This window comes from Ornithodoros turicata, chromosome 3, assembly GCF_037126465.1.
Source record: "Ornithodoros turicata isolate Travis chromosome 3, ASM3712646v1, whole genome shotgun sequence".
Taxonomy (NCBI): domain Eukaryota; kingdom Metazoa; phylum Arthropoda; class Arachnida; order Ixodida; family Argasidae; genus Ornithodoros; species Ornithodoros turicata.
This window is the reverse complement of record NC_088203.1, coordinates 67150165-67165969: the sequence shown is the minus strand read 5'-3', so window position 1 is coordinate 67165969 and position 15805 is coordinate 67150165. Positions and strand designations below refer to the sequence as shown.

The window sequence follows — 15805 nt, the reverse complement described above, 5'->3', positions numbered from 1 at the left end:
GTGCACCTTATCCTTCTGTAGAGTGTTCTTTCAATTCACAACTCAGCCCATGGGATGTAAAAGTGTTAGAGGAAATTATGTGACATGTCGTCCTGGGTGACATCACTGGCCAGCCTCGGGATTAATTCCGTGCTCAGGAATTATTGTACAAATCACTTTGTATGTAGGACATGATAAGTAATATGTAAGTTGCAACATTGTCTGCAGCACTCTCGATGGCCTCTTACCTTTACAGTTAGAGACACGTTACCAAACCATTTAAAAAGGGCACTCTTACAGGGGCCGTGTAACTTGAGTTTTTAATTTATAAAAATATAAGTATACAATATGTAATATGAAATTTATATAAAATAAAAATAACATTTATAAAAATAATTTATAAAAAATAAATAAAAAGGCTTCATGGAAGCAATCCGTTAGCATAACATTCACATGAAGCACAATTATACATGCTTGGACATCATCTAATTAATCTTCTGAACCATATGCGTGGCTGCATACGAATTTTTTTATGCGCATGCTCTACCTTCCTATTCCTACATGTGCACACGAATAACAGTGAATATATGTGAAGTGGCAAAAAGCAATGCTAGACTCTACCATCATTGTGCCCCTTTAACTTTTCCACATTTATTTCTGGTGAACAGGGAATATCTCACTAGAAAAGAAGACATTTGTGCATTGTTTGGCAAGCAAATAAATATATTTATTTACATTTTCCATCAATCGACAATGTTGTGACCTGGTGCAAATATTAATGTCAACAAGGAAAGTACTTACAAATTATTCCTATGTGCACAAATGCAGATATGACAATTCTGTTTTTGTACCTCAGCACAGTACAGTTTCAAAATTAACAAACTGCACAGCATCAGTATCTCAAGAGGGGAATCACATAAAGCTCCAATAATAGACTGTGCAAACAAAGCTCCAAAAAACAAAGTACTTCAAGAAAAATCTGAATAATCGGTTGCCGTTGGGATATGTACTACTATGCACAGTTCATGAATGGAACATGTTACCTCATTGCATTGCCTCCATGTGAGCACTAGAACAGGCAGCTTTTTAGGTCGCTCTTTTCACGTTTTTCTATTGTCTTTTTTTGTTTTCTGTTTTTGCAATAGCAAGCATGGCCATAGTGAAACACAAGCAGCCAAGGACAGGATGAGACATCTGCAATGCGAGTGCTAGCTCTAAACTGATATATTTATTAGCAGACTCTGGAATATACACATATATGCTGCTAAGCAAACGACAATTTAACCAATAGAATAAGAGACAAGAAAAAAGGGTTATATATCTTCCCCTCTCCTCATTCTATTTCACAGGCAGCCCTAGTATCATTCTGAGTATGTCCGTGCGTTCCCTTTGAGATAAGGTATCTCAGACAGAAGCAAATCGAACAGCGGACTGCTTACACATGCAACTGTCTTGGATTTATTTAACCACTTGTTATTTAACCGCTGCCTTGAGCTCTGTGTTCTGGAAATTTAGGCAGCATCCAGAGTCCTTGCAATGTGTTGCCATGTTTCTCGAGGGCATCAAAAGTCTGTCCTTGGCTGCCCGTGTTTCACTGTGGCTCTCAGATACAAACTACCCCATTTCAACACAGTAGAAAACACAGATTTGTAAATAGCATCTGTTGATTGCGCTATACATACCCCCCATATATCATAGTGGATACTACATCTCGTGCGATAATGTCAGGAACACAAAAAAGCTAGATTTGAAACCACTCTTACGTCGTAGTAGTAGTATTTGTGTGAAGCTACGCAATTCCTGTCCTGCAAATAATTTAAACCTTACGTTTCATCTGCCAGCGTGATGATCCCCTGAAAAGCAATTCACACTTGGCCGGAACTACCGGTTCTGAAACCTATCCCTGACATGTGTAGCCATCAGGGAGGAAACCCAAGGGCTGCGGTGGAAAAGACAAACGCACACGGGCTATGTTCTCACTGTGCATCAGCTGCTCTGGCTACTAAGAAGAACATGTTCCAAATTAATATAACATGGCTTGACATGATACGCCGGCGAAAGCTAACCAATAGAATTTGTAGTTAAATGTACAATACGTAAACACTTGCCATAACATGACAGTTCCCTTCCTACATTCATGCGCTACCATTCAACCCACATAAACAGTGTACTGAATTTTTTTATAGCATTACACGTCGTTTAACAGAACTTGAACAAGATTATATAGCACACCATAAAAGTAGAGTGAACATAATGTGCAGAAAAAATGGCTAGGAAGCAAGCGAGCTGGTGAAGATGATGCACATGTAAAACCCCGAGACTAGGGAACACAAAGGGACGTGTTTGTGTCTGTCCCTTCGTGTTCCCTAGTCTTGGGGTTTTACATCATGCATAATGTGCAGCTTTCCATTCACGCTTAATGGCCGTACAGTAATGCATGAAGGCCACTGCTAAGTTGTGTTGAGAAACACCACTTTATGTTTGCCATGTCTAAATGAAACGTACCTGACCTGATCCAAATTAACCGTTCTGAGTCTGGAACACACAAAGAGAAAAACGCAACACACGCCACAACATTAACACATAGTCAAATGAGCTGTGGCGAGCTCCACCTTGGGACAAAGTCAACAAGTAATTCACCAAAAGTCAATGAGCGCCTGAAATGTAACATCTCTGACTTGTAGCAGGACGGTCCACGTTCAATTTCTGGTGCTAGCACTGACTGGCTTTTTCATGAATTATTTGTTGAAGTTTTGATGTGCTTGAGAACCATTCGTCAACCGTTGTATCCTCATGAGGTGATGAGGGTTTGTCATCCCAAAGAGACTCCCTCTCTGGCATGTGTCCTTATGAATGCTCATCACTGCAGAAAAAAAAAAAGAAAAAGCATTTAATGACAAGAAATGGATTGTCGTATTTACTGTATAATGATTGTGCACAACAGAAAGAAGACTTTCGCACAGAAGGCTGTACTTCTTGAGGTCTAACATCAAGTTACAAAATTCCAGAATATATGACATGTTGTAAGGTAGAGAATAAGTAGAGTGATTGAGTTGTCGAGTTCAGTTGAGGAGGGAGTTGTACCCCCTTTTTATTTTATTATATATGATTGTACAATTATTTTTATGTCTGTACCAATCCTCGCTCTCTACGTTACAACATGTTTTATATATTCTGGGATTTTGTAACTTCATGTTAGACATTAACAAGAGCAGCCTTGGGCACGAAAGTCTCGTCTCGTTAAAATTTAGATGTTCTCAACAGTCTTCTTTCTGTTGTGAATCTCTATCGCAGCATACCTGCACATTGCTGTTCTACGTACTGTGACTTTGCAGTAAGAGTATGGACTTTGGGTAAAAAGACTATACACCACTGCTCAGGTATTTTTGCCTATCGAACAGTATGTATGTATGCAGTATGCACACAGTATTTGTGCACCGTACCCACTAAAAATGTAGTGAACATGGCATTGCCCACGGTAATGCACCATGTTGAACACAATTATTGTAGAATCTAGGTATTTTAGCTTACATGTCAAGCCAGTACCACATCCAGTGTGAAGTTGTGACAAATAAATAGTTTCCATTTTTCTTAGCTCTCAGAACACGGACAGTGAATTAATAAGAGTAGACAATGTTACCATGAATTCTGGGCTATTCTTCAATTAAAGATTCACAGATAGTAAAGGCACCTTCCTCAATGGACGTTGATGACACTGAAAATTCTAAAACGTTATCAGAGGCGACATCAGCTTCTGTGTGTCAAAGGATTGTATGTCCAACAGTAATCCAGCTAACAGTAATAAAACTGTGCAAAAGACAAATTAACTGAACTAATGTAACGTACCTTCTATATCAGACAGTGAAGCTTGTAACACCCCATCCACAGGAACCAGTGTCCAGACAGCAAAAGTGTTTGAACTGGGAGATAGCAGCTAATCGGAATGGCGACCTTTGTTTTCCACCCTGAAAGCACAGGTTGTAACTTTGAGGGCACATTTAAAAGTGGTGTCAAGATGTCTGCATGCGAGTGCACATGAAAAGTTGAACATAGGTGAATACTCAAATTATAACATCACATTGTCATACGTGTTGGTGGAGGTAGACTGCACTAACGTGTCAGCAATTTCTTCATGCACCAGATGCAAGCCAGAGCATGCTTCATTTCCGCCTTCAGCGTGCACCTGTGATAATTCAGAAGTTAGATTATCAATACTGTTGTGTTGTTAATCGTGGTTATATCAGAGTAAGCGCAGTAGGACAGCTGCACAATCGATTCATTAAGCTTGCTATTTTTTATATCTGAACCTCGACTTACCTTTTTTGCTCTCGTTTTTTGCCTTGATCCTCCGTGACACGTTCAAAATGTTGTGCGTCGGGCACCTCAGATTTTCATCAGACGATTTCGTGCCGAGATTCCAAATTGCCTCTGGAGTCGCGCGTAACCTATGATAACATTCGTGGACGAAATCCTTGCAGTGGAAATTAGCAGGTACCACTGTCAGCCAAGAGCTTCGCACTGCTTGGTCTTTTGGCAGCTTATAATAGGTAACACTTGAAAGCTCCGATGAATTGTTCTAACAGCGTAGCACCGTCGCATCTTCGCAGTGGCATATCACGTATCATATCGCTCCAGCCCATAAAAGGCAAGGTCAGAACAAGGAAGTGCACTTTGCAAACGACGCCGTGCCAAAAAAAATCACATGCTTTGTTTCCGGCTTAGCAACAACATAACAGCTGTTCGCTTATGTACGATGCACATAGGACGAAACGAAAGAAGCCAAGCGGCCAAGCCAAGAGTCCATGCCAAGCCACAGACAGATAAACCGAGAGCAGTGACGTCGGTGCGCCCGGGCGCAGGGTTTGCCGACGGTCTGACGGCCGGGCTTGGGAACTAAAAAAACCGTTTTCTAAAAAACTACGAACAGTTGGAGCAAGATATTTCGCACACATATTCAGTGTTCGGTAATGAACACACAGCGCGAGTATCGCTCAGTTCTGCGGCACTTCAAAATCGGCATATCTGACCTTTAAGGATTGCGAGGCAACAGCTACGTTCATGACAATTATCAACCGTTGGTATAAACTGCATGATATAGGACATCGACATGCACAAGATATGACAGAAAGCCTTTCACAAGCACTGAAGATGGAAGGTTGGTCTGGCTGGATGTTGGTTTCCAGCAGTACTTCAGCGACATGAAAGCGGCCTGTGCATCCCCCCCCCCCCATTCGGATCAAAATGGTATTTTCGGCCCTACTTCAGTGGTCGGCAAGGAATTAGGCTTCGCATTAGTTTCGAAATTGATCTCGGAGAATGCGACTGAATGCGACTTAAAGGTAATGAATGCAAGATATATTTAATTACGATAAAATGAAATTAAAGATTACCGAAGGTGACTGCAGGTTACCGGAGGTAATTAAAAGTAATTAATGCCAATTATAGGGAAATTGAGTTGTTAAAGCAAGCAAACATTATTAAACGGAATTAAATGAAATTCAAGATTACTTCAAGTAACCTCCGTTTACCTTCGGTAATTAAAGGGTAATTGAAAGTAATTGGGGATAATTAACTGTTAATTAAATGGACTTACATGTAGTAATTGGAAGTGCCGAACGGGAGGTCAAGTATAGACTGGAGGAGGCCAACTGGAAGTCAGGTTAGACCGGAAGGGGAGAACCGGAAGTCGAGTTGGACCGGAAGTGGATACTGGAAGTCAAGTATAGACGGGAGTGGACAATAGGAAGTCGGGTTTAGACCGAAAGTGGATACCCGGAAGTCAAGTATGGACCGGAAAACGCGCTTAATCCAAACGCATTTCTCTCGCATTTACCGCTAAATCACCACCTAATTTTTGCATTTTGACACTCCTATTGATAACACATTAAGAACACATGGGGTTGCAAGTCGCGACGAAGTTGAACTGGCTACCCCAGAATGCTTACACACAGAGTAGTATTTGTGATGACTGTATATTATTCAATTAGGACAATAAAGAATATCGCGTTCGTATAACAAGATTAGTCATTGCATTTACTACGTTACTTGTGCTTTGATATCATTCTTCACTCGATTGATGATGACACTCAAGATGGATTTCGGCCTTTGGGAAAGCGCAGGTTGGAGAGTGCAGCGAGAGAGAGATTCCACACGCTCGTTTCAAGGAAAGAGGGAAAAGGAATGTGTGAAAGAGTTACTTGGAGGCTCTATAGGGCCATGTTTGTCGCTTCATGGAGGAGCTCGCCTCGGCTCATTTGCCTATCAGTTCTATCCTGTACATTTTATGTTCGTTACTTTGGTGTGCATTGTCTCCAATGGATTCATTAAAAAAGTGAGCTCTGTTGTGTCTTTCAGACTGTTAGTTAAGAAAGAAAATTGTCCAGATATTGGATTTCGTGTTCTGCAGGCGTTCGCTCTAACTTAGGCCGCGATGACAGCATTCTTAGAAGGTAACTGTTTTTACTTAAAATTTCTGTTCTGCTGTTAATAATATCCGTCTGACAACGTTGCCTATTGCTAGTTTTAATTATGGAATTCCTGTTTAGTGTGCTTTATCCGTCCGTTGTGCTCCTCAATCGATAGACACGCATTTGGTGAGAATAATTAATCCTTTACACGCATCAGTGTTGTTTGAATTTGATTGCTGCCGCGAGGATGGGGGTGACATACAGGAAGCCCAGACGTGTTATGGCAAAAATGTAACTTTTGATTGTCATCGTATTGATTAGAATCTCTTCTTTAATTTAAAGTTGTGTTTCTGAAAGTTCATTAATGTTATCTACCTGGGAAAAATGATTGTCTGTGCGTCCGGTAATCGGATCTATCCATTTGAGGTGAAATTACTTGAACTATATTCCTCCGATATTAGCATATCCTAAAATGTGTAGTATGTGTAAGCTATGAATGCTACTTGCTGCTATTCCTCTTTTGATCCTTGCACCTATTTGTGCTGATTATCAATAATTGGCATTAATGAAATATTTCCGCTAGTACGTCTATTATTTGCATGTCTTGGTGCGAGAAGGAAAGTAGGCCTTGTGAGGGGGAAGCATGGGGTGAGAAAACAGTCTTCCAAGGCCTTATTTGGGATGCAAGTGGCGTAGAGAGGGAATAAAAATGGGCGGGCAATAACATCTGGTGGATCGTGATGTACTTTGCATGACGAATTATGTCCGAATATGAGAAGGAAACCCGAGAAGAAAACGTGCGGACGCTCCTCGCATTTGAGGGGGGGCTCCAAATATGCTCCTATATCACGGGTAGCTGTGAATCCTCCTTTATCGATGGGTGCTCTTAATCTTCCTGTATCGGGGGATAGCTGTTAATCCTTGCCCTCCTACTACTGTGCGGATACGATAAACAGAGGGTGCGTGCAGAAAATTATGGGTCAATGCAAAGTCGCAGGAATCTGTCAATGACATCAGACAACATAGTAATGGTAGTGATTTTCAGTCAAGTCGCCTTCAAGTCTGTACACAAAAGTAACCAGACTGCACATTGCGGTTCTTGAACGCAATACCGGATGAGAGATATTGTCATGTCAACTACACCGGGTTTCTAAGTAATCATTCATGAGATCAAGTTCAATATTCTCTTACAGCCTCCTGAGAAAGGACGTGATGTTTTGGTCGTGCCAGTTCGGATACCGTCCCTGTGTGCAACACTGCGTTCGCAGCTTTCGCGCCTTCATGAACAACTCTCTCAGTCTCAAATCGTGAGTAGACAATGCTCGCTGAAAAGCTCCCCTGGGCCTCGATCTTCATCTTTCACATAGCGTTATATTTAAAGTTGGCGAGCTCCAAAGCCGCTTTTGTAGGCTCGCGCTAGTGCTCGTGGCGAGTCACGGGCCCAAGTGATTCATTTAACGCGCATAACGACAAGTCGAAGATCGGGCCCCTGAACTCTGATCTGAAGGTTGCTTCTCGGCAGTTAAGGATGTAGTAGTTCTGAAATCGAGGCCACAGGGTACACTTTCGGATTTCGCGCGCGTTCTTTCTTGCCAAGAAATAAATTCCACACAAGGGTACGCTCTTGGAAATAATTGAGATGGGTGTTTCTCGACACACTCTACAACTTTCAAATTCACATCTCGCCCCTAGGACGAATAATTAAAAAGTTAGCTAATTAATTGCGCCTAATTTATAAATCATCCACCATGAAAAATAGAGGCGATTAGAACACGTGCAGCAATCTAGCAACTAAATCCAGCAATTAAATATAAGATATAATATATATAAATATAAGCACAATGCCTTTTCTGTTACGATTTTGTTGTGATCGCCGTGTTCACTAGGCCTAACACCGGCGACAAAACGTATTATTTTCGGTTAGATATCGATGGATAAGCATCAGTTGAAACTGATTTCCGAGAAACGTATATGAGAATGTACATTTGTATCGTAAAATCAGAGTAGTCTGTGAAAATTTTTTGCCACAAAATCTGCGCTTCACTGTGTTTGTTTCCGTCGCCATTTTGGGTGGCAGTAAGGTGTCATGGCGACCCCCTTGATAAAACGCAAACAAATCAGAGGGGCGGAACTGTGTCGAGGGTCAACAGGTCGAGTCTATTTTTGTGACTCCTCCCAATGGCCAGACTCCCTTTTAATATACGTCTCTGGAGACAGTGGCAGGGGCGGTACGGTCCAGTGGAACCAGATAAGCCAAAACAGACTTCATTTACAGGTTGCCAGGGGGTAGCACCTCATGTGGGAACAGAAGGGGAACATGATTTATAGTTAAAGTATTGTTGCCGAAAAGTGCAGTATCAAAGCACTGTTCTTGCTAGGCCCAGCCGCTGTGATACCAGGATGTGATGTCGATCCGTACCTTCAGTACCTAGAAAATAGCTAGCTTCGCTCCTCTCCTCTGAGGAGAGTGCAGCACGCGCTGTCCACGAAGTATACAGGTTAGTGCCGCCAATTTGTGGGACTTCAAGTTTACCGCAGCAAAGAGACAAGGACAGAAAGAAGCAGACGGGAAGGCTGCGTTCCAGCAGCCTTTGTGTCAGCCTTTAGCAGCCCTTATCAGCTTTAGCTTCAGCAGCTTTAGCGTTAGCTTTAGCTTTATCAGCCGTTAGTAGTCGTTAGGCAGCCTTCCCGTCTGGTTCTTTCTGTCCTTGTCTCTCTGTTGCGTTAAGCTTTAAGTGTTACTTACCAACTGCCCCGTTTCTCTACCTTAGTCAATTTGTGGGATTTTCAGCACGAATCTCATGGGGGTTCAAAGCCCAACCTGTCCTATCCTCAGCTGCAACCAAGAGATCACAAGCACAGTATCTACAGAGTAGAGAGTTTTACTAACTTAGAAAGAAAGAACTTGCCCAGAAAGAACTTGTCAGTTGTTCCGAAGCAGAAAACAGTCTCCTCGAACTAAACCTCCAGTCGACCCGAAAATGCCGTCTCTCTCCTTCGACATTCGGCTTTTTTAACTACCCCAAGGGGAAGGCAATCCACATTGTCGGAACATCCCGTACTTATGATGTCCCTTACGGCCCCTATCGGTGCTTGTCGATAAGGCTTTCCACGATTTTTAGCAATGCAACTCGGCAGGTACGATTTGTTAATGGACGCATTATAGGGGCTGGATATGCTCGCCGCCTATTTCTGCTTGTACACCATACACTTAGCGAGGCTTTTACTTCATGCTGTATTAGTAAAATAAAAGAAGAGAGATTCCACGGCATACATTTGTATGTCGGTCACTTGATTTTGCATTTTGCTACGCACTGGTCTGATAAGAAATTGCTGGCACAGGGCTCTAGAACAGGACTTGGGAGACAGCCTCGTGGTGCTGTGTCACGCCATCAGAATGGGTGATGCTACAGATTGGCGATTCTTGCTGGACCACATGAGGGATGCTGAGACACCGGATGAAGCACACGTCATATTGAGCGCTCTTGGCTGCTCCAAAGATGCGACCAACTTAGGCAGGTTGGTACAATGGCAAGATGGTGCTAGAGAGAAAAACTGGAGACAGACACTGCACAACTATATTTGACGCAACACCTCACTGCGCAGAAATTCGGATTCGCGGAAGCTTTCAAGACGAGCAGTATATACGAGGGGTGTTCAAGTCAAACCGGGACTTTTCGTTTTTCGCAAAAGTAAAATGAACTTGCAGGCGAGAAATTAGTTTTAGTTTTCAACGTAATCTCCAGCTGCACTAATGCACTTGTCACAACGTTTCACGAGGGCTTGGATGCCAGCAGCGTAGAAATCCTTACCGGCGCGTAGCAGCCATTATGGGACCGCATTCTTGACCTGTCCGTCGCAGCTGAAGTGACGGCCCCCAAAGAACGCCTTCAGTGGCCCGAAGAGATGGAAATTGCTGGGGGTCTGGACTGTAAGGGGGATGTGGCAGCAACTCCCAGCCAAGTTCCTGTAAGGTGCGTGTCGTGGGATGCGCGGTATGTGAGCGTGCATTGTCCTGTAGGAGGAGGACTCCTTTGGTGATGAGGCCCGGCCGCTTTTGCTTCAGCGCCTTATGCACATCCCTGAGAACCTGGTAGTAATATGCACTATTGATGCTAGTTCCACTGGGCAGAAAATCAACATGAACGACGCCAGCCTTGTCCCAGAAAACCGTGGCCATGACCTTACCCGCGGACGGGGTGCTTTGGAGCTTGTTGGGAGTTGGCGAGCCCGGATGCTTCCACTGTTTTGATGCGCGTTTTGACTCAGGAGTGAAATGGTGAACCCACGTTTCATCGCACGTGATGATCCAATCAAGGAAAGGCAGTCCTTCAGTGTCAAAACGGTACTTTAGCTCTTGGGAGATTTCCAGTCTGCTCTGCCGGTCAAACACGGAGAGCTGCCTCGGGACCCAACGGGCACTAACTTTCCGAAACTGGAGGTGTTCATGAATGATAGTGTTCAACGTCCCAAAGAAAGGTCCGTCTTTCGAGCCATTTCGAGACATGTTATCCGTCGGTCCTTGAGGATCAGGAGCTCCACAAGTTGGATGCTCTCAGGAACTCTAACACTGGGCTCTGAGCCGCCCAGGCTGGGATCGTCCTGCACTGATGTACGGCCGTCTCGGAACCGTTTGCACCACTCAAACGCTTTGCTGTGGCTAAGTGTATCGTGGCCATGCTGAGCCTGAAGTCATCTGTGAATTTCAGATGACTTCGTCTTCATTCACGAGAAACTTCATGACAATTCGCTGTTCGATGTGCGCGCTCACCTCGTTGTCGGCCATCTTGTCTAGCACGTGTCTTCTGTTTTGCAAAAACTTTGGACCCCACGTGGTGAACGCGGAGGCCTGTCGCGTGTGAAAATGACGAAAAAGAAGTAGCGTGAGCCATTTGTACACTCAGGAGACAGAGAGTCCCGGTTTGACTTGAACACCCCTCGTAGGAAGAAAGCGTCACTGCCTTTCTACGTGCGCTTTTTGGACTTCGGTGTCCTGGAAACTCTCTGCTTTTTAAAACACATTGGCCGTTATTGGAAGTCTGGGAAACCAACAAAAACAAAAGCAGCAGGAGAAAATGAAATGTGTGGTGGCAGAGGTTGAAAAAGAAAAAAGAAAAATCAGAAAAAAAGTCAGAAGGGGGGAAAGAATGCTGATTTCTATTGAAAACCTGTGGTTTATTGCCTCTGATGGATATTTCGGTTGGACGAATAGCGACTCTTAAGTATTTTTTGCTACTTTGAAAACACTCCTGCTGTCAACTACATATACGCTGTCTAAAGTAAATGTGTACATTTTGTATAGAATGTCTATATACTAGTTGAATAGACTTTCTATAGAACGTGGAAGGCCAATTTTGTATAGCATGTCCATTCAAAGTTGTTTAGAAAGTAGTTAGGATCTCTATACATATTTTATCAGCACCCTTGACATAAAGTGTATAGACAGTAGACAACTTTTTTGTATGGGTGATGCTCTGCTACGAGCGTTAATATGACGTGCTGTCAGAAGCTATCTGCAGAATCGCTTATGCTCATGTATACAGGCTACTAACATCAGCGTTGTTCAACACATCATCGCCGAATCTGAAGACAGCTGGCTCAGAATCCGTAGGACTCATTTTCGAAAGCGTCACCTTCAGTGAAAAAGGCAGTCAATTGGCGCTGCAGTTCCTTGTGCAGAATTGGAACCCTTTGCTCCAAAAGTGAGTATAGTTACAACGTATTCGGGTGTGACTGATGACAAAGAATTTGAACACAACTTTTAGATTTGGCCACACAGCTCAGCTGCGGGACACCATTTGGTTTGCCTTGCAGTCCATCCGGAAGAGTGAAGATCTTGAAAAAGTGAGTTGGCCTCTATGGCTACGTTTTGCACCTGATGGAAGAGGTCCTTGAAAATAGGAAACAGACCTAGACATCTCGAGCTTAGCCTTTCATCTACTAGCATTCTCTCCATTATCAGGAGAAGCTCTGACGTTCAATTCTAACAACAACCGTACGATGTACTGAGCACAGCCCAGCAATTGCACATCTCGAAACGAATATTTTCGTACTTCGTACTCATTCTACGCTGTTATAATTCCGATACCGAGACCAGTTTATACATTTGGATTGATATATTCGCAATGCGACGTCATTTGAGTGGTATACGCAAAAGAAACGTCATTTGAACAATGCGAATTGTAGAGCTTAGTTCGGAAAATCTTGTACGAACAAACCCAAGAGGATGATTATGGCGTATACCTTTGCTAGTCGCAGATTTTCAGTTTGTCAGCAGATTGTTTGATACTCAGTACGCCAAGACTTCCCCACGCGTCTGACTCGCAATACATGAACGCATATGTTTGCTGGGAAACTGCAAAATGAATACCCCCTTCACATCTGACTGAACCTCTAGCAAAGAAAACATAGCATCCATTTCTGTTGTGGCAGATGATAGCGCTCGCAACTCACATGCATATCCACCAACTCGATCCCGCGTCTCTCGTACACCCGTCCCGCCCGACATCCGTGACTACAATTTCAACCTGCCTAGCTCAATTTACAACACTAGAGCTTTCACATGTTCCAGAGCCAATGACAATTCGTTTTCTTGTACACCTCACGTCGCGATTCCATTCATCCATCATTCTTTTCATACAAGACACCGTACTCAGCATGCACCTCGTCACCGCCCAGTCGCCGTTCCCGGCGTCTTTATTACTATGATAACGCTGGAGAAAACCGGAAGTGATCTCACCGAAACGCCCGTGCCGTTTCTCTTTTCCCGCTGATAGCATGTCAGAAGAAAGATTTTTCAGACTCGCTAAGTCGCAAATAAAATACGAGTCCAACTTTGGGTACGATAACCCAAACATTCAGCGTCCTGTGTCTGAACTCTGGAGTGCCTCTTAGTAGGTGTATAACGCTTGTGAACTGGGCTAGTTGGCATGAACTAGCACTGCAAACGAGGACAGACAGGGGAGAGGACAAACACTGTGCTTGACTTCCAACAAACAGATTTATTGACAAAACAAACTGGCTCCTTTTATAATTACCTCCGTTGTTATCTTTCACGTGTCACATTTCAGTAACAGGTCTGCAATTCAGCCCCTTTTATCCCAATTTTCGACGAACTCTTTATCATATAACGCCGCCGATGCATGGCTTACGCATAGTGACCCCCTTGAAATGCTTCCACAATCTCTCTCGTGCGCTGATCCGTTGAACGCCCCTTAATCACTGTATTATTAAACATTGGAGTGCAGACGAACTTACTGCAGTGGACGGCCAGGTGACCTGAAGGTGTTTCTGTCAACGTGACCGTGTGTTCTCTCAACCTTACTTGAGGCATCGACCGGTGTGTCCAATGTCAGATTTCCCACATGATAGCGGGATGTCATAGATCACATTTGTTTTACATGCGGCATACTTTGTAAAATGTTTTATGTTGCACTGGCTGGTAGTCCAGATGCCGCAGATGATCTTGTACAGTTCTCCTATTTTTTCCGGCGCAGAGAACGCGACCGGGACGTTGTATCTCCCAGCCATTTTCTTGAGATTGTGTGACAATCTGTGCATATATGGAACAACTGCCGGCCCGTCCTCCATGCGATCTCTTTTCCCTACGGCCCCCACCTCTAACAGACTTCAGGGGTGCCTCACTAACAGTTACCAGTAGTTCTTGCGGGTATCCTGCTTTTCGAGCGCGGTCCATCTGGCCTTCGTACACTCATTCGGAAATGGTGACGAGGGTGTTCTGCATAACTGTTTAAAACATGCCTTGCAGCGTTCCTGTTACCACACTGTCAAGGAAGCGTACGAACGCCAGATGAGTAGATGAAAGCTCGAGATACGGAGTATAGTAAAATATAATTTTAACTTTGTGCGGTATCCTTGTATCGCTTCACAGACCGTCAACAACTGGTCAAGCACCTCTACGAGTAGCTTTGGGTCACACATGTGAACCAAGAGATTTATTTCTATTCGGTTTCTCCCTACAGATGACGGCATTCTACTCGAAGAATGTACAATTGAAGAAGAATACTAAGAGACTGGCGCACACGTTCGAAAGTGCCTTAGAAACCGCGCGAAGCAACATCCGCTGGGCGACAACATACGGTAGGACAATAGAAAAATGGCTGGACAGGAAGATCACTGAGAGAAAGTTGACGGCGCCTATCTTGGCTGCGCAAATCGTGCCATATGATTCCTTATGGTAGGGGCGCATAATAAACTGTTGCCACGAAACTTTCGCACAAAAGGTGGTAAGCGAGTCATGTTCCGCAGTTCATAGGTTCACCGTGAGGTAAATAAAGATGAATCTACTATAACTGGAAACCTGGCGACGTTCTATTTGCAAACAATTTTTGTCTAACAACAACAACAACAACTTTATTTTTAAGATGAGGCATGGGGAGTTTTATCGCAGGAGTGATACTCTACCCCGTCGCTGGTTTTAATTTTTTAACGTTGCAACCAGGGATCGGAACCGATATTTTTTTCGGTCCGGTTCGGGTTCAGGCACATTGGTTCGGTTCGGGTTTAGCTCCGCTGAACCGAAATTATCAGCTTAAACCGGTTCAGGTATATCGGTTCGGTTCGGGTTCGGCTGAGGGAGAACCCCCCCAATCACATACACACAGACAAAAAATCGGTCAGCGGACAGGACATTTACAGGTATCGGAACCATTACTTTTTTCGGTCCCGATTTAACCGGTTCATGGGCAGTAATTTTGCTACATGAAAGCGAGCTTACGCTCACCGCCGTGCACGGTTATAAGAGAAAGGTGTGAGATAGCCATTTCAGGTGAGTCAAAAAAAGGTCGGTCAGTAGTGCAATTATTTCACCTCTGAACCGATTCCCGAACCGGTAACCGTATGAATTTTTTTTTTCGGTTCAGGACAAGCAAAAAATTGTTCGGGTTCGGTTCGGTTCGGGTTCGCCAGAAAATAAGGGTTTTTTCCGGTTTTCGGTTCGGGTTCAGTTCCGGTTCCGATCCCTGGTTGCTGCAAATGTTCTGCAAACGTTCAGTGACCCATGAAAAATATGCCAAAGGAACAGTGAAAGACACAGTCATAGATGTTGCATTTTTAGCTGCGACGGGATGCACAAGAAGCAACCGCTCTTCCGTGGAAAGAATGCGGGATGCCTAGTTTTGACCTGTAGTGCACGCCAGGGGCCCGATCCTCAACTTTTCACTCTCTCAAAGCTCTGCCCACATTTATCACGCGCCCATAACGCACGTTTCCTTAACGTTTGCTATGTTTATCGATAGGGACCGCTATCCATAACACTGTTCCGCCCATAGAGTTAAATAGTAAGGCTCTAGAGAAGGTACTTGGCGCGCCGTCAAGTACTATTGGATCAGCTCAAGAAGCCGGCAACTCACACAATCATCTGGAAGTCATTAATTAGCAATTAGAGCAATTTGGGAACC

General features: G+C 43.8%; 1 protein-coding gene across 1 annotated transcript in view; it reads left to right on the top strand.

Annotated features, from left to right (window-relative positions):
* LOC135388567 (aminopeptidase N-like) overlaps nucleotides 1-14659 on the top strand; it is a 300033-nt gene extending 285374 nt beyond the window's left edge. The window contains exons 17-21 of the mRNA XM_064618186.1: nucleotides 7580-7693; nucleotides 9729-9905; nucleotides 11930-12088; nucleotides 12152-12230; nucleotides 14369-14659. Of these exons, the coding sequence (XP_064474256.1) occupies nucleotides 7580-7693; nucleotides 9729-9905; nucleotides 11930-12088; nucleotides 12152-12230; nucleotides 14369-14587 (748 nt within the window). The 3' untranslated portion in view covers nucleotides 14588-14659. The remainder of the gene's footprint in view (nucleotides 1-7579; nucleotides 7694-9728; nucleotides 9906-11929; nucleotides 12089-12151; nucleotides 12231-14368) is intronic.
* The last annotated feature ends 1146 nt before the right edge of the window (nucleotides 14660-15805 follow it).